The sequence below is a fragment of the Strix aluco genome, chromosome 1 (assembly GCF_031877795.1).
Source record: "Strix aluco isolate bStrAlu1 chromosome 1, bStrAlu1.hap1, whole genome shotgun sequence".
NCBI lineage: Eukaryota > Metazoa > Chordata > Aves > Strigiformes > Strigidae > Strix > Strix aluco.
The window spans coordinates 150,550,581-150,575,639 of record NC_133931.1 but is presented as its reverse complement, the minus strand read 5'-3'; the positions used below and the strand labels follow the sequence as shown (position 1 = coordinate 150,575,639).

The following is a 25,059-nucleotide window of genomic DNA, read 5'->3' as shown; positions in this document are numbered from 1 at the left end:
ACTTCACCATCAATAGTGATGTAAACCTCTGCATTTGCTGCTGAGGAAATCCTTGGCCTACAAGGAAAGCAGCAGCCTTCTTTCTCTTTAGTTTTGGGGTCTGAGCAGAGCTAGGCCTTGCACAGGAGGGAAGAAGGTACAAAGGATTCTCCTCCCCTTAAAACTAATGACGATCATAATTCCTTTTCTTTTGTAGTAGAGCTAAGCTGCAGGATACTAAACCCTGACAGCCTCTCCGGCAATGGCCTGTGCAGCACCTTCAGCTCTGAAAGTGCATTTGCTCTGCCACCAGCAGGCCAGGAGAAGTATTGGATGTCAGCAGACCTACACAGGTCAAATTCCTTTGGCAAAATTAATGATCTACCTCAAAATACTAGTATACAGCACCTCTAAATAGCAACATCTCCTGACATGCAGTCAAGCTTTTACCTTCTGCAAAGCTCCACAGTGGGGCCCACAAAATGGCAGCACTTCTCTAGCCATCCTCCCCTCTTTCAGGAAAGCCTTTCTCATGAAATGGAGATGATGGCAAAGGTGTGACTATACTGTTCCACTAATTGAGTGGGTTTTTTATATGCAACTTCTTCTGCACTTGCAGATCATATTTAGGTAGTTTGAATGTCAGGGGCAGTGGTGCCTGTCACATGCTTTAACAGGTAGTGTGCAAACTGTCCTAAGTTATAGTGCAACATGAGAAATTCTGCTGAGATCACCGACACAGATTCATCTGACAGCGATCAGATTGCACCCCAGGATCTGTGCCATGTGGCACAGGAGTGTGTCGCCACAAGTTTAACTACTTCAGTCTGCTCAAATGCAGAGGCAGACTTCGAGCAGGCATTTTCTACATAGTCTAGTTTCAAACCTGAAATGTGTTCTGTCTTCCTCCAAATTCTACATTTATGGCATGGTAAGTTTGACGTAATGTTTCTGTCACAAATGTAACAAAACTTTTAGATGTTTTCCAGTTATACTGGTTAGTTTTTAATAAATGGCCCTCTTCCTACTAATCCTGATGACCCAAATAACTAAGTCTGTCGTGTCACTTGCAGGCAATACAGCGTTGGTTTTGAACTCGTCACGGTCTCGACAGTAGGAGATCCCGGTTCCTGTGGCTTTCAGAAAAAGAGCAGTGGTGACTACAGGTAATACTCACTAATGAAGTCTTAGAGGTTTGAAATGGATTTCAGATCTTAGTTCTAATAGTTTCTTTTGTCATAGGTGTGGATTTTGCTACTTGGAAGTGGAGAACATATTTGCTGGAGTTTACAACATTATCCCCACCACATTCTTGCCACAACAAGAGGGTCCTTTTTTCTTAGACTTTAACAGTGCTACTCCTCTTAAGGTATCACAGCTGCAGTGAGGAGCCAGGTCTATGCATTACTGTTTGAGGTGGGTTTGATCTGTCCTAGAGCCTGAGACCAGGTGAATAACTCTTACTACACATATGCATAATAAAAAATGACATTGTAAGTTATAGCCAAAATCATGGAATCACCGATGGGCCAGTTAATTGTGGTAGACAGTTGTGAGTTTTGCTGCTATGGTACTGGAGTGAGTGCTGCTCAACAGGCTTGTGAATGGGCTAAAATCCTTCTATTCAAATGAACTGGCAGAACTCAATTTATTGCAATTTTTCCACACTTCAAATCAAAGTCTAGTGAGTTAAGAGAAAAACTAGCATTGAAATTCTCCCAGAACACAGGGTATATGGGTTTAAGATTTTTATTCTTAAAAGTAAACATGTAAGAAAGAAATATTCTTGTGTATTCTGCTTATTCAGCCTCAGGACCAAATAGCTTTTACTACATATTTGTGCTGCTATCTTGAATGTTTTCAGCATTGAACTAGTTCTCACATCTAAATGTAAATTTACTACTGCTGAGCATGTAGTATTCCAGACTGACATGTTCAGCTTATCTAGAATATGTATATAGGAGTAAAGGAAAAGGAAGATTCCAGCTTTAGCTGTTTCTAAAAAATGGCTTCACTCATGTTACATGTACTCTGAGAGCTGTTATTTCATGTCTGTATGACTTTAGCACATGACATTACAGCACAAGGCACTGTGGCTTTCTTCCTACTAGCTGCAAGACCTACTTGATGCAGATGAGCAGCAAGAAGAGGAGATTAGCCAGCAGTAGCGTACAGACAGTGCAGCACACCCTGCCTTTAGCGGGTGTGGAAGGTTTTCATCTGAAGCTGCACTGTAAGATTCCCTGTATCTACCGAGGTAGCCTCATTTGCTGGTGCAAGGAGGTAGGGAACCACCCATCACCAGCATCCCAGCAAAGAAATGTTTTATTCTTGTCATTTTCATAAGTATTCAGCCTGTAGGGCAAGGATCATTTAAACCTCTCCCCCTAATAAACCACAGCTGCAAGAAATGCACTTGCTGATCCCATTATGCAAGACATCTTTGCAAAGGTACCTTTTTTCATGTAAGTTGAAACCAGTGAATGAGTTGAGCGTTTGGCCAGTGTCATTAAGAGTCAGAGTTCTTAAGAAAATAGTGGAAGTGGGATTACTGCAGAACAAGATTCTTTTTAGAAGCCTGCTGTGTGTGCTCTTCCTCTAGATCTATATACTTTGTATCTGAAGAGGTTTAAAGATAACTGAGTTTTTAATTTAAATACTGCCTCACTGATCCTAAAATGCATTTTTTTTTGTCTTTTTACAAAGAGCAGCCTTAAAATTCCACTATATTTGACAGTTGGGGGAAGAGGGTGTTTTTAAAACAGTTGTAGGAAGTTCTTTGCCATTCAGGTTGGTTTGGCAGTTTTCCAAGCAAAAAGGTAGCATTTAAATCTTATTTTAGAGCCCAGGTGCCATTTGGTCATTGGGAAATGAACACGTGTGCTACAGGAGCACCAGAAATATTATTTGTGGGCTAAAATTCTTCCCACAGAAATCTGCTATTAGGCCTCTCCAGAAAGTACAAAATCCTTTTGTTTCATTTCCTTCATCAGCCAGCTGCTTAACAAAGGTCCACTTTCAAAGGGCACTGAAAACACACGCATTCCTGAGTGCAGTTCTCTCCAAGACCATCTGGGCTAGGAGATTTGTGATAGGTTTGTCAGTATGACTTGACTTACCTTCTTTTGCAGGGAAGTTTCTGATGATTATTGCAACAGATCAACAGGGGGAGCAGCATGGGCACAAACTGAGCAAAAACCAAATCGGGTTCTTTGTAGTTATCCTTGACTTGTGGGAATATGTGCCCAGGACTGCTTCATCCCTACAGAATTAAAATTTCATTTAACTTACATTTTCCCTACAAATTTGTGTTAAGTTTTTAGCTCAGGCTAAAGCAGAGTGGCATTGGAGTCTTGCATCTATTTTATCACCTATGAAGTGAGAGGTAGTTAGGAAATCTCAGCTAAGTGTGTTTTTGACAGTACAAAAGGCAGATGCCAGAACTGCCAGCTTTCAGTACTGAGTTCTTGCACATCCTCAGCTGTTTGAGATCAAGCTGGTAGACTTGCCTACAGTACAATCTGTTGTTGGTTGTCTGTAGTTGATTTCTACTCTTCAGGAAGGGTTTTTTCTTTCTTTTTTTTTTTTTTTTTTTTCCTCCCCCAAGCACAAGTTTGTGCCAAAAGCTTATGCTGGGTGAAACGAGCATAAGGCTCAGCTTCTATACTGTACTGAACTAAAAGCAAGGAATGTACTCAGTGCCAGAGAAAGGCATTAAGGACAAAGGATCCTGTCCCCACCAGGATACTCTCACACTTCCTACACACGTACAGTACAGTCAGGGGATTGGGCTCATCCCTGTAACTGCACAGGATAACTGCTCAGTGTCCTTTATAAGGCAAGTTCTGTTCAAACATTGCAGCTACACAAGCTACCTGAATACCATCACTGTGCCTCACCCTTCAGATATAAGACAGAACATGCAGGTGGAGTATTTAAAAGGAAATGCAAAACATTCTTAAAAAGAAGTCTGCAGATTCTGGTTGCGGCAAAGTAATTTTACAACAAAATTTTCTTGCCCTCTTTTTCTTAGAAAAAATTGTTCATGTAAGCACTTAATATTTGCTTTGATATTTTCTGTCAAATGAATACTTTATATTTTTTCAACAAATAAATCTGGAAAAATTATTGAAGACTGAACTGATCCTTAGATTATAACACAGCCTCAGACCAAGAGGTAGGTAAACTTTTTTCTCCCCTACACTATTTAGCATTTTTGATCCCTATGACAGAATATTAGATGCTGATGTAAGCATGGAAGCATTATGCAGCAAGACTTTTACAAGGCCTGTGTGTGCAAAAATTGAAGTAGCTGTACAACAGCGCAGCCTGTACCACAGGTACAGCAGTCATGTTACTTCCAGACAGACAGTCATGCACCTCTTGACCCTTAAGTCTTCTCTGCCTGTAAACAAGCAATTCAAGCTTTTAAACGTTAAAATACAAAGCCTCATAAAATACACCACTGGGCATCCTGCGCTCCTAAAGTTGTTGTCACGCACTGCACAGTTCTGAGCTACAGACCCAGGGGGATAAGTGACAACATGAAAGCCAGTTGCTGTAACGGGCTTTAAGAGGATTTACATTTTCATTGATTCACTAAGGGAAGACTACTACGAAGAAATTATTTTTAATTCTTGATCAGTGGTGCAGAGGGATAACTGAGATGATCGCCTCTTCAGAAGTTTTGACATTCTCCTTACTTAGGCACTGCAAAACCTTTCCTCTGTATTTTTTTTTTAATCGTACTTTAAAGCTCCATACAAGACCCCATAATGCTGCTGTTTATAGCTCAGGGTGAGACCCCACCCAGACACTGCCCCCCCCCCCCCCCAGTTTGGTTTGTTAGGATGACACAGGTCAGCCCCTGGCTCATCCCACCCATCCGTTCCCAAAGTCTTCGTCAGAGGCGGTACCATAGGTGAATGGTATCAACAGCTTCTATCCACCTGAGTCTGACATTCAGCCCTAGTTTCCTGATGCAAGTTTTCTGTAACTGTTTTGTACAATAATTACACACCTGACCACACCATCTCTGCGGTGTTTGAAGAGCCAGCTATTTGGAATTAAGTTTGTGCACATACAGTAGAGGTTCTCATCGCTTAGGCAAAAAGGACATTTAAATTGTTTGATAATACCAAAGAGAAGCAGAATTCCTAGGTTAACATTTGCTTCGTACATTCTCACTTCAGGGCAGCTGAAGTGATCACGTGTACTTTGATACACCAGAGGCTTATTTTTATACCCATGAAGGCAGCTACTGTTGTGTTACACTTCAGAATGCATAAAGAGCTCCAACAGAAAAGTAACTGGAGAAAGCTTGTTCGTTTGCCTGTACTCCCTAGCACTGTATGTTCATTTGTCATATTTATAATTATGGCTTTTATGAAGTTTAAAATAAAATGAGTTTTCCATTAGTTTATTAGACACGCAGTCATGCCTATTTGCTTGCATGTTTGAAGGGTGACTTACCTGCCAAGCCTGGGGGTTGTCAAAGGAAGAAGGCTGCAGCAAGATCTTCAAACAAATCTTGCAGAAGCGTGGTGTAAAAGTAAGGGTGTGGTGGGTTCCACGCTCTTCGTACTTCCTGATCACTGGGTTTGCCCTGCTGGGAGCTGGACCCAATCAGGACGTGTGCTAGGCAGCGCACACAGCTATTTTTATATCCTGCTGAATATAAAATTAATTCACTGCTTAAGTGCAGGGAGTTTGGGTTTCCAGTCAGAACTGGCAAGATGAGAGGAAATTTGATAGCAAAAGAGATTAAAAAAAACAACCAACCCCACACACAGCAAACCCCATCAAAAAAACATCCAAACAACCCAGAACAATGTGATAGGGGTTGACTGGCAAGTCTGCAAAAATAAGATATTCAGCCACACATACATCTCCTAATTTCTCTAACTGTATACAGCACAGACAATAGCTTAACTACAAAAGTTTAAGTAAAGCATTTGATACAATGTGGTACTACTGTACTGCTTTTCATTTCATATTTAATACTGTCAATCCCAGCTTTTCTCCAAGTAATGGTCACACCAGGAGCTGGAACCGCTGACTTCTTTCCTAAGCATTTATTGGGCTGGGGAATGCTAGCAGTGGCAGAGTTCAGCCTTCAGAAGATGTAAATATATAAATATTTAAAGCTATTAGAGCTCAAAAGCTACAGTGTGTTGAATCTAATGTTTATGAAAATGGGTTTCTTTACCTCCAGTTCTGCATGGCCTTACAGCAGATTTCAGCAGCATTAAGTACAGAGGTGTTCGGTAATGAAATGCCTTCCTCTCTTCTGCATACTAAGGGATTTTGGAAAACTTGACCAACACTCTGGTCTCACGCAGTTCAGAATAAAAAAAGTGAACCATGGATGCAGGGATTCAGGAAGCTGGAAGGAGGTACCATGTACTGCAAAGGAATCTAATGCCAAAGAGCAACAGCAGGCTGCAGTCTTTGACTGGAAGTGGGTATTTAAAGACTAAACTTGCTGCAGAAGATTTGGTACTTAGCTATTGAGATACACTTAGCTTGCACAGAGTCAAAATGTGGAAAACAAAAATGTTTACTGTAGTGTGAAGAATTTTACATTAACTTTGAGAATAGATACACAAGCTGTGGCAGGGACAAAATACAACAGGACTGCAAAAGCATAGAATAGAAAATACTTTGGGGGCAATACTAAAATTCCCATCAAATTAACAATATAAACTGATATCTTAGATAAAATGGTGCTTTCAGAAATGCTTAGCCACCGAAACTGAAGAGTCCTAGGATTTTTACTACCACTTATTAGCATAATTACCAGACACTACTACTGCCTAACAGCTGCTGGCAAAACATGCCTGTGCCCTTTCTAGTTTTATTGAACACTTTCTCTAGTGCATACTAAAATCCCAAGTCCCTTTAACAGTTATAAAACCCCACACAGTACAACCTACGGGGAAACTTAAGAACACATCGTCAATCTACACTGGCAATTCCTTTTCTTCATGCATATTTCAAGGGCGAATCCCTTATCATAACGGTCCTGAAAACATCTATGATTCCCATTTTTGAGCGAAAAAACACTTAAAGTGCTGAAAAATAATACTTCACTTCTCAGGGGAGGGGAAGGGCAAGGGGCCAACCAACTCTTTTTGGTCACTGGCATCACCCTCAGAGTCCAAGACAGACTCAAGAAGGTGGCTACAAAGGGCCTACCACCGCTGAGCGTTAGCAACCCCTCTCTGTCTGTCTCTTGCCACCCATTTTTATAGGCATGACTCATTTTTACCCTTTCTGTGAGCACCAAGGGAAGAGTGAAGGCTTTTAGACCCCACACATGCAACAGCTTTCCTGTATACAAAATATTTCTACAGTTTCAGCATAATACAGACAAATACGGATGTTTAAAGAATATGCCACTATACTCAAGAGATCCACTGTATCTAAAGAGCATTTCATTCTACAAAACTGAAGCCAAACCGCCCTCTGCAAATGTCTGGCTTGAATTTCAGACCCCCTTCTGGCGTGAATTTACACAGGAACATAACAAGTTATTGCTTCAGCCAGGCTGCTACAAAACAATTTACAAGTCTGTGAAATAGGAGCACAGCTTAAACATTTGATAACTTGTCCGGCCTACAAAGGATTTACTGAATAAAAACTTCAGCCCTCCACATCAATTAGACTTCTTAGTGCAGTTTTAAATTCTTAAACGCTTAAGATTTGGCATATATTATTGGCACAATGTTCTTCAAACACTTAGAAGTTCGTGTATAAATATTTATACTCCCATTAATCAGGACAGGGCACAAGGAGGACTCAGCCAATCTGGGCAGCTTTTCTGCCTGCGCATATTCCCTCTTTGATTTTCATGCACTGAAGGGAGAGCTGCTTCAGCCGGTTATCCAAAGCCAGCCCTTCAGTGGAGCTGCTCCTGTTGCTGCTCCTATTCTTGTTCACTCTGTCGCTTGTCTTGTTCTCAGCCCCTTCTGCCCTATCCCCTGCAAAGAAAGGATTAAACTAGATGTTAAACCCAAATTTCACTCTGCAACTTAAGCTTCAAGCGTGTGCCTCTGCAGCTTCCTTTGCCAAAGCGTGCAAAAAAACCCCCATATATGTATATATATATAGGAGCAGGAGCAAGATGTTTTAATGAAACTGAAGTTGGCCTTCCAAGCCACACTCATCTTGTGCACTGCATCAGCAAATTACAGTGTAAGCAGCCTTAGGTTGGAGTACACAAGAGCGGTGGTAATCCTCTAATCTGAATTTGTCAGCAAGGACTGGCAGAGCCTGTAAGAGGTTCCTTTTGGTTCACTATTTTTTCCTGCAAAGCAGGATTATCAGCAAGCAGGACAGTAATTTAAAAACAAAACCAAAAAAACCACAAAACCTCAGATTTTCCTTAAAATTAACATACCATCAGAATCCCACTGATCACTTATTTCATGAGAAATCTCGAACCCGTCCACTGAGCCAGAACTGGGGAACCTTCCCAGCCAGGAGAGGAACAATTAAAACATTTTAGCTGTCATCGTTAACCGTGGGACGCAGGGCCTTCAAGAACTTTCTTCCCCAGGGAAGCGGCCCACGGGTCAGAGCTCAGTGAGCTGGCAATACGCCTAGGGCAGCTGCGAAGGTTTTCCCGCTCCCTTTATAAAGCTGAAAATCATTGGCCCGGGGCGTATCCAGCCGTGCGTACCTCTTTCCACTTCGCACTCGGGGGAGGATGCCCCGCTGCATTCGCTTCGGGGGCCGAGGACAGGAAAGATCATCCCAAACTCAGAGAGGGATACAGAGCTGGGCAGATCCAGGCTTCCGGGTCGCGTCGCAGGAGGAAACTGAGTAGACACCTCACAGGGGCTCGTAGGGCCGGAGCTGAAGCTGGACACCGACTGAGTTTCCGAATCTTCGGATACGAAGCTGCTGCCGTTGTCATCCTCAAACACTTCTGAAGCCACTGCAACGTTTGAAGAACATCCCATTAGCAAACCTACCCCCCTCGTGCACCTTCCCGAGCAACGGCAGTGTCTCAGGTTTGCATCTCCTGTACGTGCATGTCCTGCCAACCCATGGGCTGCCTCTTCTCATACTCTGCCCCCTTTGCAAAGCCTGAACCCAGCATTTCATAGGTGGATCATGAAGGCCTGATTCTGCTTTGAGGACCAGCACACCTGCCAGCCGTGCCCTGCAAGACCAGCTCTACACTAGCTACTGCTCCTCATGCCAAGACACTCTTGGATTTTTACTGCTGCCCCCTGCCCAGCTGGCCTTGTTCACTTGACTTCAGCACATAACTTGGGCCAGGGCCTAGTCCCCTGTGCCCACTTTAGCCAGCAGCATCTTGATCCCAGCACAGACTCCTGGTCATTTAAGGCTCTAGTTAGAAGGCAGATTGCTTTCACCTTATCTTCCCACTTTTGCAGTTAAAATCCAGCATGAACTCCTAAGATCCATTTTTGGGTGAGGATCACTAAGCAACACCAAATTAAAAAAAGCCCCACCCACATGTATCATTTTCCCTGCTCATGTTTGCTCAGATCTGAATTCTAATTAAAGCAAACCAACTCCAAACCGTCTGGCTACATTTAGTAGCAGGCTCTTTGTTAGCAACAGGAAGAGGAATCCATCAAAGAAGGTTCCATTTTGTGCAACACAGGGGTGTAGATTTTGCTAAAATTCAACATTTTTCAATCTTGGCTCATTGCGGGATGGGAACCTATGAACCAAAGACTTCTGCAGACAAGTAGGCCCACTGGGATCAGAAAGCTTTTTACACGCATCAGCCTCTGCACAACAGAAGTGTGTGCTGGAGCCACACTAGTCTGAAGAAGTCCCACAAATAGCAAGACATTTACAGTGACCTGAGGTTATCTTCACTTACGCCTCCTTGCGATTCCTGCCATTGTTAGAGAGGCTCAGAACCGCCTTGAAAGAGCAGCAGGAGCCAAGCAGCAACGTTAATGAAATGGCTCAAAGGAGAAGTTTCAAAGTAGTTCTTCCGTTACCCTGGCAGCCTGGGGCTCACGTGCACCACTCGGACACGAAGGGTGCCAACAGAGGCAGCTACAGGCACAGTTACTGCAGAGACATTCAGCCTCTTCCTGCTGTATTTGCAGATTGCAGAACAGTACCTACACATTGCAGAATTGACCTAAAAGGCTTCAAACAGAAAATGGATAACAGCATCATCCATCTTCCTGAGCCCCCTCCCGGGCACTTTTTTTCTCGGAGTCTCTCAGCTCGTTATGGTTTGGGTTTTGTTGTTTTGTTTTTAATGATGTCAAACCCAAGACTGCAGAGTGGCCTTTCTCCTCACACACTGTGTTTTATCAATATATGGGGAGCAATACAGATAACTTTGCAGAGGGTGAAAGCAAAAAATGGTTGGGCAAAACAAGATGTTTCCAGTTACAGGAGCCCTCTGCTTGGCAAGAAGCACTGACACCAGCTAGTCTACAACAAGCACGACTTAAACCGTAGCTTATTTATCACAATCTATACTTACTATACTGTGAGACACGATTTATAACTCCTTGAAACAAGGACTGAGAAAAACAGCCTGAGAGAGGATGATGGGGGGAAACAGGGGCCCTCCAAGCCAAGGAATGTCTCAAACACTCGCAAGTAACAAAACCACAGTCACAGGGTGGATAGTGTGGAGTTTGGAGCTGATGGGGCTGCACAGGGTGCAGGTGGAGGAGGGAGCCCTGTGGAGACAGGACAGTTCTGCTCTGGTGCATCCTCTAAAGTTTCAAGGGCCATCTGTCCCATGAATGACCTTTGCTCCATTATTCATGAAATGCATATTAAAGTTGACAGCCCTGCATATGCTAATGAAGATTAACAAGATCATGCTAATTACATCATCCCATGAAACACCTTGCCCCTCCCCATACATGGGATACGTAGACAGGGTAGGTCAACCTAGGGAAGGGACCCAAGGAAAGTGTGTATAAACTGGGGGGGGCGAGGAGTGGAAAAAAAAACCACAAAAGGAGTGAAAGAAGATGGATGCATCCTTGAACCCTTGTTGGTGGGACTGACATAGGAATCCAGGCTGGTGATCTCTATTTCTACCTCTCTCTATCTCTCCAGGACTGACATAGGAATCCAGGCGGGTGATCTCTATTTCTACCTCTCTCTATCTCTCTTCTCTTCTTTTTTCCCCTTTATCCATAGTATCATTAGGTAACGCAAGGCATACTATATTGCTTGCCATAAGTCATTATATAATTAGTCAATTATCGTGTATCTAATTAGTGCATTGTGGGAAATTAAAAAAATATCTGGACGTTAAGACTCATCTCACCATTGTCCACTCCATTGGGGATTTATGAATCTAAGTCACTTGTCTCCCTCATTTGAGCAGCACGTGACACGTACCACCCAGGAGCATCTGCTAGGGCCAGAAAACTCTTGCTGATGATGAGGTGTTTTATACAACTCCAGCAGACAGAAATCAAGATGTAAAGAGGCCTTGGTGGAACCCCCCACCATGTTACAATGCATGAGAGCTTAACCTGTCGAGGCTATTTTGGTTATTATGTCTGGCAGGCTGCTAGTCCTGCCCTGTTGTAACCCAGTTCTGTGCTGGCACTAGCTACAACCTGGAGTGCTTCCACATATGTCAGACTGTGCAATGCAAAGAGAGGGATGAGCCCGTCCTTGCCTGCAGCCTCAGCAGCGGCCAGGAGATCCAGCAAGTCATTGCTCTGAATTAACTTTCCTGGCTCTTTCTGCCCCTACATACCAGTCCCTTGAACTCCTTCAGCACAAGAAAACCCTCACCACAGTTATACCTCGGGCTCCTGGGAGGCCTTTGGCATGAGGAGGGGGCACTTTGGGTATCCAAAGAGATAATTCCTGTCTAACTCAGAAAGACTCAACCTTGGGACTTTAGGGAGCCAGAGGATACAAAACCCCACTGTATCAGCGGGCCCAGACACCACAATCACTTGCTGTGGCAACTCAGGCCCCAGCGGCACAGTACTGAACGAGGGAGCTCCAGCACACCAGGTGAAAACTCCTGCCACTGCGGAGGACGGAGGCCAGCCCGGGGCTGCCTCTCAGTTCCCACAGCACAGCCGGGCTGTACCGCAGACCTACAGGGCCTCGGCACTGGTACACACAAGGGCACTGCACATTCAGCCTTCAGGTCGTGTCATTATGAACTCCTGCAATCCTGACCTAGACTTTTCCCTGCAGAAACAGAGCTGCAATAGAAATTAAACTGGGATTTGTGAGACTGAGCAGCAAAAAAAAGACTTTCTGCATCAAGAAGGGGAGAAAGTGTCCAGGAGGGAGGAAAAAGTAGGCCACATGCAATGGCCATCTATCCACTTTCATCCGGAGCCAGGACAACACCAACAGCAGCATCACTGGCTTAGAAACTAGAAGCATGCTGTGAAGTGCATTCATTTTGTTCCTTTCATACAAAACTACAAAAACCAACAGCAATGCTAAGAGAACAGCTGATGCTCTTCAACTCATATTCCTTCCCCTTGAAAACTGGCTACTAAAAAATACTATCAGCTGCTGTAAGAACAAGAAGCATAACAAGTTAGCCACAGTCCCACAACAGCCAGCAAATTTCAAACCGCAGAATACGCAGAGCAACCTTCATCTCAGCATTTCTTACGATGCCCATGGGATACTCGCAGGCACGGGAGTGCTCTGTACTCACTGGAGATGGTGTCTGACTCCGATTTATTTGCTGACAGGTCTTCCACAGAGGTATTGCTCCCTTCAGCACCCACGCCACATCCTCGCGGCCCCATGGCAGTGGACCGTCTCCTCTCATGAATCTCATCTGAGATCATCTCCAGGTTTTTCAGGGCAGTCTTATACTCTCCCTTTGCCAGGGCCAGTTTTGCCTGCAGGTCATCCACCATCTTCTTCAGTTGCTAACAAGGGAGACAGGTATTAGATGTGCTTTCATTATGAACGACACACAGTATGCGGTTCTCATTACATGTCCACCTGACCTGGCTGTGCACCAGCAAGCGAGCATGAACCAGGGTTCGTATCAACCTGATGGGAGAGTTCATAATTCAAGAGCACCCCTGTACAAGCAGTGGCACTTGTCCAGGAGACAGCAGCAAGGCAAATCATGGCAGACAGGGGCTGGGACTGCCTCTGGGGTGTGGTAACACCCCAACTAAGCACAGAGCAGGGGTCCCCCCATTAACATGCAGGATCTCTTGTTAACATGAGTGCAGCTCTCAACAGTATGTCACTGCTTATCCTACAACCACCCCAAAGGACTTGCTGGCAGCCCCTGCCTGCAGGGCACAGCACGGCTGCGGGTCATCCCTAAAGGAACTAAGCCTCACTCTCCTCTGGGCACCAAACCCAGCACTTCTTGGTCACTAAACCTGCAAACCAGAAAGCAGCAAACCTCAAACCCTGACAGCTGTAATACAGCAAATCCTGTATCCCCAGACACAAACCCCACTCTAAAGCAAGGGCCAAAGTGTTGTACACCCTATCCCCCAAAGGTAAAACACCGCTTCAGTATCCATAGCTGTCTCAACTCTGTTTTATGTTGTACGCTAAAAGCAATCTGTGCTGTTTTTTGTATTAAATTTTACACAGCCGTTCTTCAGGAAGGGACCAAGCAGCTGTCATGGAGAAGCAACAGGCCCCCAAACAGCAGGCCTTCGCCCATGGAGAAAAATAGATTTCTCAGAAGGTGGCTATAGCCAGAAGGGACAATCGGGTTGGCACCCAGCCCAGGACAGGCGAGGGTTTGGCTCCACGCAGTGGCTGCTGACCGCGGCTGCGCAGGCAGGCAAGACAGAGGAGCAGGGGGCAGCCCAAGCCTGGACCCTGGCAAGGAAAAGGTGCACGCCTGAGTCTCTGTGGCTTATAAAGAGCTGTTGCATCTCAAGCAGCCCAGAGAAGGGCTCACAGAGGTGGTGTGGGACATACCTTGCACCCCAGGCAAGGAATGGGAATCTTCTAGCTAGGCTCCTGCTGACCTAGCACCCTGCTGGAGCCTTCCTGCACCCAACAGTGGCCAGCAGAGCAAGGCAACGTGCTCCACTCAGACCCTGTGCACGTCCTACACACCTACAGCACCAGCCACTACCCTTTGCCTCGGAGCCAGGCTCCCACTTTCTGAGGGCCACATGCAGCAAAAGTCACTCAAATAGAAAGAGAGCGATTCCTGCATTTGAATTTTTAGTGTAACTTTTCTCTCCCACCCCTGGCAGCTCCAAGACTAAGGGCTGCAATAGAAGGGCTTACCATCCCGTGCACAACTACCATGCCCACCCTGGGGCCACTGTGCCCTGCAAGGTGTGTGCTGTGCCCAAGCACTGGCTAGACATCGTCTCACCACACAAACTGCAGCGCAGAGATGCCAAAAAAAGCCCTGGCAGCCTATCCAGCCAAACCTAAAATCCCACTTCTGCCAAGCCCAAAACCAGAAATTCACATCTGCATGATGTTTGGGTACTACAAGCAGGTCACTTGTTCTGTTAATTGACCCAACCAGTGAACAAAAAAGAGCCCCCCAAGCACAGTTAAATAGCCTGATGCATAAAATATAGGAAAACAAACAAATCGACCAACCAACCCCAGAGATTTCAAACTACAAGAAGTAAAGACAGTCAGACTGTATTTGTTCAGTTCTCGCAGTAAGCAGCAGGGTTTGAACACTCTTAGTTCACACGAGGAAACAAAGCCTCTCTTAGTCTTTTATCTTTAAAATGTGCTTAGCAAATTGCTCAAGAGGTTTTGAATTGGTTTTGTACAGAAATGAAACACAGTTGTTGGAGCACTTCAGATGTAATTTCATATTTACCGTAAGCAGTAGTGTTTCAGATGGATCTGAATTACATACGTACCTCTAGTTGGACATAGTACTTTGCCTTCAGTTCAAAATAAGGTCTGTGGAAAAATAAAGAACAATTGTTTACAATCACTGAGATTGAATGCAGAGTACTGGAGTGGGAGTTGCTTTCTTCGTAGCATTAACATAGCTATTCTGTGTTTTGCTGCAATCCCAAGAGACTACTATCTAGATGATAGAACACCTACATGTTCTCTCAATGTCTCTCTTTTCCCCTCTAATATATCTATTTCTCATGGGTCTTTTGACCTAAATACAAATTGCAAAATTCCAGCTTTTGGAGTTGACAGCGTAATTCCTTCAGGCCTAGATTCTGCAAGATATTTAAATGTAATGTTCAGCTTCAGGCATAGGCACCCTCCCTGTACCCATCTAATTTCTGAGCCCACAGCACTTGTAAATTCCCCGCTGAAGGTGAACCTTAGACTTCCCCACCTGCAGATGTGGGTGTGGAGGGACAGGTCTTAGGTTTTTCAGTGAAGGAGAGGGGATGGAGGGAGGTCAGAGCACCACGTGCAAGGGCACGGCACTTCCCACTAGTGGCCCACCAGGAGCTTCCTTCCCGCTCTCCAACAGTTTGCTTGGACATGGAGGACAGTGTCACACCCAGTCTGTTTCCCACTACAGACAACAAAACTTGCTTGTACGATTGCAGGAGGACAGGGGCACAAGAGGTAGAGTACAAAGCCTAGACAACACATTCCAGCTTCAGAGTTTTGAAGCCCACAAGCCAATATCATCTGATTTCTACCCTGACAGCAAGCTTCTGAGTGGCAAGTCCTACTGCAGCTACATTTTGGACTGTGCACCAGAACTCAGGAGTATAGAACTGTGGCTTTCTGATCCTGTATGCTTTGAAGGGTTAAATTCACTACACAGTCATACACAAAACAACAGAGTCGCATTTCCCTGTGATTAGGTTATTTCGTAGCTTCTATATTTTTAATCAATGCCCCTATCACCACTAGGAGCACACAGCCAAGCCTGTGATGTTTCCAGGGACTCTGATCCACTCAAACTGCACCTCTGCCTTCTCTCACTGGGACATAATCCTGCCAGAGTCTACACAGATGGACCTGCCAGGCATAGTAAAACATCGCAGTTGGGAGTCTGGATCCAACAGCTGAAGGACTCTTACAGCTGTACCCCAAAGCACCGGGAGGGCAGACACACAGACAAAACGGTGTTGCAGGGAAACATGTGCAGGGAAAACAGTGAAACACACCCACCTCAGATGACCTGATTCTCTCCCTTCCTTACCCTGGTGCCAACTGGGAGGGAATAACCAGGCTTGAGTCCTAACCTCCCATCAGCTTCCACAAGCCTGGGGGAGAAGTCCTCTTGCTATCAGCAAACAAGCACATGTTTGTTTGTGTGGTGTGAAAAAAATAATATGAATACATATGCATGGATGTGTGTGTGTATAGACATGTAGGTATACACAAATATACACAGACACACACACACACGAGTAGGCATGTTTACAGGTAACAGACAAGCAAGATGTCACCTAAGCCAGAAAAAGGATACCAACAGCCTGACATGTAGGAGCTCAAATGCAAGCACTCTTCCTCCCTCATTGCTAACACACAGCCGGGCATCTGATGCCAGCAGAAGGCAATGCACTGGCAGGGGAGGGACTTACATCTCCTCAGGTCACTTCATTCTCTTACATCCACGACCCTGTAATTATTGAAACCTGGTCCATGACACAGCAGGGCTGGGGAATCATTCACTGATGAAATCAGCATCCTACGTCATCAGTTGTCTAAGTCCATGACAGTGCACAGTCAAGAAAAGTGCTTTTTAAGTAGATGACAGGAAAAGCGAAGGGCACTTTGCCCAAGTCACTGGAGCAGAAAGTGACTTCCAAAAACCAGCTAACACAGGTGAGTTCATTACCCAGAGGCACTAAGCCAGAAGATCTGGCAACTGTTAAGAATATGCAGCCATATGCACGTTCATAGCTTACAAGCAAGTAACCACCCAGAAACAAAATTAAGAGCAAAAACCAAAACAAAACAATAATCATCCACTCATCAACTTTACATCACAAATCATCTAAATTACTTTCCTCCAGGCTATCCCAGTCTTACTTTCAAATAGCAATGCTTTAAGCATCTCAATCCAGACTGAAGCGAGGAGCAAATGCGAATCATTTTTTGCATGGAAAAGCAACTCATTCAGCATGTCTACCCACGGGTTTATGGAGAGATGATGGACAACATGGGCCTGAAAGGCCCAGATATTACAGCCAACACTCCCACACCACCCAGGGAGAAAGCTAGAGCAGTTTGCTGGGGTTAAATCCCTCCCAAACAGCAGCTAATAGCCAGTTACACCCTACAATACAAGCAGACACAAATTCAGCACCCTCATTTCCCAGTTTTATGCAGCCACTTGACAGCACTGATGTTGACAGCTCAGTTTCAATTTTCTTTTACGCGAAGACTGCAATGCTGAGAGAAAACTGACCTTTCTAACATCCCTGTCGCATGACTTCAAATACATCCACGATAAGCCTGGTTGTGCCATCAGGCATCTTCCACTTTAATACTAGGTTAGAACTCGTGTTTCTGTACACCCCTTATTAAAAGATCTCCAAGCTACCCTACCTAGGTGGTTTATGCTGCAGCCAGCCCTGCTGTGAGACAAAGGAATATGCTGGGGTCCTTCCATGCAAGTGAAAACCAGCTTGTCCCGAGGAGAATGACACAAGACAACACCCCCATGAGGGTAGTTTCAGCCAGGAAATGAAGACTCAGAAGGCAAATCACATGAGAGGCAGCTGGGGCATCAGGCTCAGCACCATCATTGTTATAAAAAGGTATGTAGGACCCCACTGACAACTTACCAGGGTCTTTATTTTAAATCTTATTGTCAGGAAGGAACTCCTAGCAGCCAAACCACTTCTCAGATATTGCTCTTATCCAGAGGAATCTGTCATTTAGTGATCTGATGATGTTTTTCACAGTCCCTGTGCAGTGCTAGACAAACAGCATGCAGCTCATTCTAGGAAGCCACACTGCTACACTGTTTCAGCAAACATGCTTGAATCTTCCTTGAGAAGTGCTAATCCTTTCTTGAATTGAGCAACCACCAATCAAAATAGATTTTTAGTTGACCGATTTCACCAAAAAGTCATTTTTAGATGGAGGGATTAAAAGCCAAATACAGCAAGCAGATTGTTTAGACAAGCTACAGTCTGGAAATATAAAGAAAGCAACTGTGAAACATAAAGAGGATTAAGAATTGGTTGTAAACAGGGCCAAAATTTTAAACAGGTTCTGAGCAAAAAGCTGTTTCACTTCTCCGCAATAGAGCAAAACTGCACATCAAATGCAGACACATTTATTAATGACACTTGCTGCTTAGCTATGCTCTCTGAAGTGCGTTTCCTTCCCCAAGAACAGCTCTTGGACAGCTTTGCTATAGCAGCGTTAGGAAGTAAACAAGTCTGATGTACAGCATTCTACTCCAATGCAGTCTCGCACCTTTCAGGTTTCTGTCACTTGCTTTGTTGCTCTCCTAACTAAAAATAAGAACTAAACTGCAAACAGTCCTACGCTGCAAAACATCCACACAGAACTCTGTAGTTCTGTAGGCAGCATCTATGGGAATCCCATGAGCCTGTTTCTCAAGTCACACAGCACCAAAGGGTGTGCTAGAACAAGACTAAGGATATGCCCAGAAAAGGTTTCTTATCCCCATTTAGTTCATCTGTCTATCAAGTCAGGTGCTTCAGAAGACACTTAGAAGGACAACAAATGCAAGTACTAATACCAGTACCTGTTGTGCTGTGAGGCTGTCACAGGCAGACAGGAGCCCCAGGCAACACGCTTTCACAAGTTTGAAAAAACCCCACAGAATCGGTATCTCCCACAAACAGACTTCACCTCTAAACTGATCTCCAAACGTAAAACATACTTTGATTTATTGATGGCTCTTTTCAGCTTCTTCTCCAGCTGTTTCATCCTTCCCATAGCAGCATTGTATTTGGCTGCAGTCTCCTTGTGAACCAACTCACTTCTTGTTTTGGTCTGTTCCGCCTCCATGACCTTCAAGAGGAAAAATACAGGTTGAGTGGCAAGGCACAATGATTCATTTCTTATTATTTTAATTAACAGCATCTTCATTATCTCTCCAGTCAGCTCACGGCAGGAAAGTGAGGGTGTAAAAAAAATTACTTTCAATGAACCTACTAAAAAGTCTTTCCTGAAAGGAGCAGCAATATGTCAAATTTGCGAATGCTGTGCTAATTATGACAGAGGCATTGCAGCTTCTTGCATAACAGCCCTTACTGGAAGTTCAGAAGAGCCTCAAATTTCGGGATCATCCATTTTTTAACCCAGTTAGACATACAGGAGCAGAGCAGCACTAGCAGAAGTCACCCAGTTACATTTAACAGTGCTGTTTGTGTTCCCTCCTGCTTCTCTCATGGGAGCCTGCCTTCCCCAGCAGAGAGCCGGCAGGCTGCTCAGCCCCCGGCTGCAGTCCCACCACTCTGCAAAGAGCTGAAAACCAAAACCACAGCAGTGGGAGGACTGAAATGAAGTTCAGCCTGAATCACCAGTCACCAGAAAATGGAGTGTCCAGTGACTGCCGGTTTGCAGAAGGCCAGGAAGCCAGCTTTTCTCTTAGAACAGCAGACCAGCCTCAAATCACGGTTTTAACACTGAAAATGCACAACGGCTCAAGCCCTGAGCTGACACCCCTGTCACGCAGACAAGGGGAGCTACGCTGGCGACCAGCCCACTATCCGGGCAGGCAGATGCTTAACGCGCAGCAGTCCCAGCCCCAACACATCCGCTGCCCTCCACGGCCAGTCTGGGCCTTCCCTAGCCAGTCGGGCTGCAGCCCTGCACACAAGCTAACAAATTCTATAAGGTATCATTTCTTCAAAGCTCTATAAACAAATGCTCACTGCCATGGCATTTTGCAGCAATTAGGAGTCTACAAAAGCAACAGGAAAAGTAAATGTCCCTCTATTAGCTGCTCTGCTGGTATCCCATAATCATGCTTTGCCAGTAATCCTATCCAGAGTACTTCTATCATGCAAATTTGAAATGTCAGAGCTGTAACTCATAAAATCTGTCATCTTTAATGCACTAGCAGTCAAGATCCAGCCAGGGAGGTAACTGATTTGTTTAAAGCAGGAAGAGTGGTGTCACCTCTCCATTGGCCTGGCAATGAGAAGAAAGCAGGCAGTTTTCAGGCTCCCTCTCTTGCAGCTATGAAGGTATCCATACAGAAAGTGGCAGGACTCGATCTCCAGTACTGGACTTTGAAATGTCTCAGCTGTGAAACCAACTACTCCACAACTTCAAGCAAATTTGCTCCAACTGGCTCCAACCACCAGAACGTGCATCTGAGCTGTCCGATCCAGAAAGACAGAATATTCAAGATATCCTGATTTTAAATAACCTCATCCACCAAGGTCTAATTTCTTGAAAGTGTCCTCGCCCTCAGGCTGAACTGAATAGGGAAAAGAGCACAGTCAACTTTGACTTGCTTAGAGTGCTGCTCCTCTCAGAAAAATGTCATGGTGTCCTTTCTGATGCCTAAATGAAAGTGAGAAACTGCTATGTGCCAAAGCTGAACTACCATCAGCATCAACTAGAAGCTCTTGCTGCCACAGCTGAAGGCCACATTTTGCTCATCTGCACACACTGCTTATTATTAAACAAAGAAGTTGCTACAGAACTTTACACTACAAGAAAGAAAGATTTCCAAAGGCTCTTTAGGTTAGATATAAAATAATATACTCATCTCCAACACTCTTCAACTATTTTATATATAAATAAGCATCCACTTTCAAAGAAAGGTCAAAAAAATAATCTATCAGATTCTTAACAGGCTCTCGCCTGCATCCTGAAAACAAGCTGCAGCTTCTTATCTTGAACTACTGTTCGAAAGCTAGGTTGATGCAATGACTTTCCCTAGTGAAATATGTCAGACAAGGCTGGTTTTAGCGTGGAAGTCTCTTAAATTAGAATGCGGTCTCCGAAGACTGCACAGAAGCTAGTTCGCCTTCTTTGTAGCGTGGCAAGGAAACTGCAATTTAAAAATGCTGGGAGCTACAAAATAATGGAGTGGCTGGAATTTGCCAATGCTCAATTAAATGTCAATCCCTCACATCCATTCTTGGGCAAAATTAGCGTCAACTTTGATATCTGAGATGAACCACATGATAAGTACTACCAGCATCAGGGTCATAAAGCAGGTTCGGTGTCCAGTATCATGTTGATTTTGCACATCTTTCATACCAAACAGCACAGAAATGCTGAGCCCTGCAGAACTAGGATTTGAGGATGACAGATTGTAAACACCTCAAAATATCTGACAAAATATGGAATTTGCTGCCAGCCATATATACCCATGTTCATTACCCTTTCTAGAAAGAAAAAAAAAAAAAGGTTATATACTTCATCCTTTTGAGAAATCAGTGATGTAAGGAAAACCATTTCCCCCCACCCCCTTGTTTTCCTATGAGCATTCTGTTATCATGTTCACATTATCCCCACAAGTCTGCAGAGAGGCCAGAGACAGCCTGAAGGTACACTGAGGCTGAGAACAATACCTGGAAGACTGTGAGGTATCTCTGTGGAGATCCATCACCTGCCAAGATGCATTTAAGCTTTTCATTCAGGCAAGAAGAAACAAAAAGATCATCCACCCCTCTGCAAAAGCCAAATGGCCTTTAAATAGAGAAGCTGTTCATCAGGGCAGGTGGACAGAAACAGACTGCAAACCATGCTGCCACCTCTACATCTGCCAGGTTCAATGTAAGACCAACTAGGGAAACCCTTCACCTTTTAAAAAGCTCTTAGAAGATGACCGATAAGGCTTGTGTGGGAAAGAAGTACTTTTTATCAGACCTAATAATACGGCTGGGGAGAAAGCAATCTTATATGGGCTTGTAAACAAGCTTTTGGTCACAGTTACCAAATAAGCTGTTTGTCTAGTAAAAGTCACTGTGCTTCTACCACCAACCTTGACTTGCTGATGCTCCTAAACCATCACAGATGCAACAGCATCACTTAGAAAAAGGCAGAGATAAAAGTGAGGATGACACCTCTTCAAATTAAGACTGCTCAAGACACACCTCTCCTTACATTGTACCTGCCATTCATACCCTTGGGTTGAGCGGGGGACATACTCTCACACAAAAACATCCAGAGTGGGTGAACTTCTAGGATGTCCACACATTCACTGGACATTTCTGTAGCCCACAGCTATCCTTAATTACCACATCAATTAAATACTACTGTTTCTTTCTCAAAATCTTAAACCGATGGCTCTTCTAGGGAAAGAATTAGAAATAAAAGAGATAAGAGATGATGCAAGCTCAGTAAACCAGGAGGGCAGAATCAACAATTCAAGGGATCACATTTAACCCCTGCATTTCCAGGGTGAAGCGACAGAGAGATTAGGGCACGCAAGGATGTGGATATTTTGTTGTTTCCTTCACAGACTTTTCTTTCCCTCCCCTCCTTTTCTCCAAGTATTTCCATCTACAAGAAGTATCTCTTCTCTCTACATCATGAAAGCACCCACGCATTTTACACTGACAGATGGTACTTCACGGTGTAATATCAAAGGGAGCTTCACAAGCCAGATTAAACCAAGAGAGAGCATGCCTCCTCCCTCTTCACTCTCCCCTTATCCCTTCCTTTTTAAAATGTCTCATGATCAAGAGCCAAAACATTTCTTCTCCTTGCCAGAATTTATGAACTGAACATATCTCAGGAAAGACTGTAAAAGCAGAACCTTTCTAAGATTGCAGATTGCATCGGCAATTAGAAATTAGCAATTTCTCTTGAAATTCATGAAGGATCCTCCTTTCTGCTCCAGCTTGTCTCAAACTTGAGGTAACACATCTGTCAGCACTCTCTTTTTGTACACATTTATGAATGATTTTCAACAGGAGTATAAACGCAAAGATCTCTCTCCTTCATCCCTTGGCCCTTTTATAGCCCTGCTCTCTGCACCCTAAACTGCAGCATTATAATTCAAGGTACCAGCAGATAGGCAACACACTTCCTTTTCCCAAAAACATTTTCTCCAAATTTTAAAGACAAACCACAGTTACCAAAATCCAGGTAAGACAATGGCTAACAGTGAACAGTACTTTTCTTCTCCAGGCAGCTTAAGAGCTCATCAGACCTGTTTACACACAAGCTAGGTGACTACACTTCCATTATAATAAACAGAGGATTCATCTTACAATGAACTTGCCCCTCTGGTCATATGAACTGTTCTCCAGACACCATCTACTTATTGATCAGACGTCCTTTGACTATAATGGAAGTTTAGGCAAGTAACTGGGACATACAAAATAACGTTCTAGACACATGAAACTGATGAGCTAAATCCCAGCCTAAGTGTCATTACACTTATCTCGGATCTGTGGAGAAATGAACATCTAGAAAAAAAAACGCAGGAATTTACCCAAAAATACACATCAAGTTAAGAGTAGAAGTGGGTGAAGCAACTGCCTGACTTGCAGGATCGCACCACGGTCCTGTGCTTCACTGTGGTCTACACAGCGGAAGCACAGACACAGGCTCAAGTACAGACATTTACAGAGATGAGATGCATATCTGCAGTACAGGCAGGCAGGCAGGCATCCAGCTCCTATTTAGGCACCCAGCTTCCTTTGGAAACACAGCTCAAACTGCAAGGTGAAAAAATTGCTGAGCGACAGCCTGTACTCCCTGTACCTATTCATGCTGGTCCTGTCTGCTTCGCAAATAAAAACATCTTCCACATGTTATGCTTCCAGCCCACCCAGGATAAGCAAAATTTCAGTAACTTTCCCATTTCTCATCAGTTTAATTATATCATTTTCTATATCAGTGGCCACAACAGCCTTGTTTACAGTAACCGGTCAGACTGTCACATTAAAAATAGCGTTAATAGCTTTTCAGTTTATGAAGAAAACAAAAATCAATTACAACATGCAACCTTTATCTCCATTTCCTTCCAGTGAGGGTCTGCAAAGAGCATTTCCTGTTTGGTACTCTGCACCCAAGTCTTTGTCCACATCCATTGGGCCAAGTGCAAAAGTAACCTGGCAGTATTTCCATACATGCCTGTATAAAAAATAAGCATCTCGTTTGTTCTCTTGACTACCCTTTTCCTTTATGCTCTCTGTTTGTATTGTTTGTCAGCTACCAAGTTGCTACAGGGCTTGGGGTTTGTTCCAAATTCCAGATTAATTCAACAGAGCCTGCTACCTCTGCCTAAGAATAGCAAATAAAAACACTATTCTTGCCCGACATTTCTGTCAATAAAGAAACAAATTAATTAGTGGCCCACCTCTAACATTTGGCATAGAGGTGCTTTTCTGCACTTGATTCATTGCTGTACAAGGCTCAGTGCAAGATTAATCTCTGCCCAGTACAACTGTCATTTATAAATGCATGCAAAAAAGCTAGCAAATCCAAACAAATAGAGTACAAAAACTATCTCTAAGAGTGATTTTATACATGGAAGTAGAGGAATTCTATTGCTTAACCCTCAGACTTCACCCTCAGAAACAGTTTTTTCCATTAGTAATTTCTAATGTAACTAATAGTTAACAATCTGAGTGAACAGCAACACTGTGGCAGTCAAGGACGACTTTTGTTCCAGTAGATCTCATCCTCCAAGCTGTTTTCATTCATAGATTGGTAGGGAATTGTGATGTTTCCTGCTCCTCGAGACCCCAGTTATTCTGTTTACTTCACTGAACTCCAAGCACTTCACTAATTGCATGCACTGAAACCAAGGAAGTATTCACTCTCCTTCTGAAGAAGTTATAAAACTCAGTCAAGCACTCCAAACAAACTAATGCTGGGTCTGTTCAATCAGGACTTCCAACAGCATTTTCACCCTTCTTGGCTCTGGTCCTAGCCTAATCCAGTATGGCCAATGAAAATCATGAGACAAACTTCCATGTCAGTCTTCCAAAATCTCCGGTACCCTAGAAAGCTGCAGATTGGTGCTTTCTGGGAACTGAGTTTACGCAGACTATTTTAAGCACCAGGAAGAGTTGGGTAATACACTTTCCATTCGAGGAGCCATCAGCTGCTCTATACAATCCAGTCTGGGCCTAGGAGATTTTATAAGTGCAGCAAATAAATCGAAGGTTCCTATTTGCTGTTCAGCTGTAACCATCAGAGACATTATGGTTTGAATCAGTTCCCTGACAAGCAGATATTCTGCATTCAGTGATGTTACATATCAACGCCACCAGC

The 25,059-nt window shown here is 44.1% G+C and overlaps 2 protein-coding genes across 7 annotated transcripts in view; one reads left to right on the top strand and one right to left on the bottom strand.

Annotated features, from left to right (window-relative positions):
* CAPN7 (calpain 7) overlaps positions 1-5,404 on the top strand; it is a 35,569-nt gene extending 30,165 nt beyond the window's left edge. For all 6 annotated transcript variants that reach the window (XM_074839830.1, XM_074839847.1, XM_074839801.1 and 3 more), the window contains 2 exons: positions 1,053-1,145; positions 1,222-5,404. In XM_074839830.1, the coding sequence (XP_074695931.1) occupies positions 1,053-1,145; positions 1,222-1,366 (238 nt within the window). In that variant the 3' untranslated portion in view covers positions 1,367-5,404. The remainder of the gene's footprint in view (positions 1-1,052; positions 1,146-1,221) is intronic.
* A 1,116-nt stretch (positions 5,405-6,520) lies between these two features.
* The window catches only part of SH3BP5 (SH3 domain binding protein 5), a 54,312-nt gene continuing 35,773 nt past the window's right edge, over positions 6,521-25,059 (bottom strand). Inside the window, exons 5-9 of the mRNA XM_074839861.1 lie at positions 18,746-18,876; positions 14,814-14,856; positions 12,647-12,866; positions 8,663-8,920; positions 6,521-7,961 (exon numbers count right to left, since the gene is read on the bottom strand). Coding sequence (XP_074695962.1) covers positions 7,780-7,961; positions 8,663-8,920; positions 12,647-12,866; positions 14,814-14,856; positions 18,746-18,876 — 834 coding nt within the window. The 3' untranslated portion in view covers positions 6,521-7,779. The remainder of the gene's footprint in view (positions 7,962-8,662; positions 8,921-12,646; positions 12,867-14,813; positions 14,857-18,745; positions 18,877-25,059) is intronic.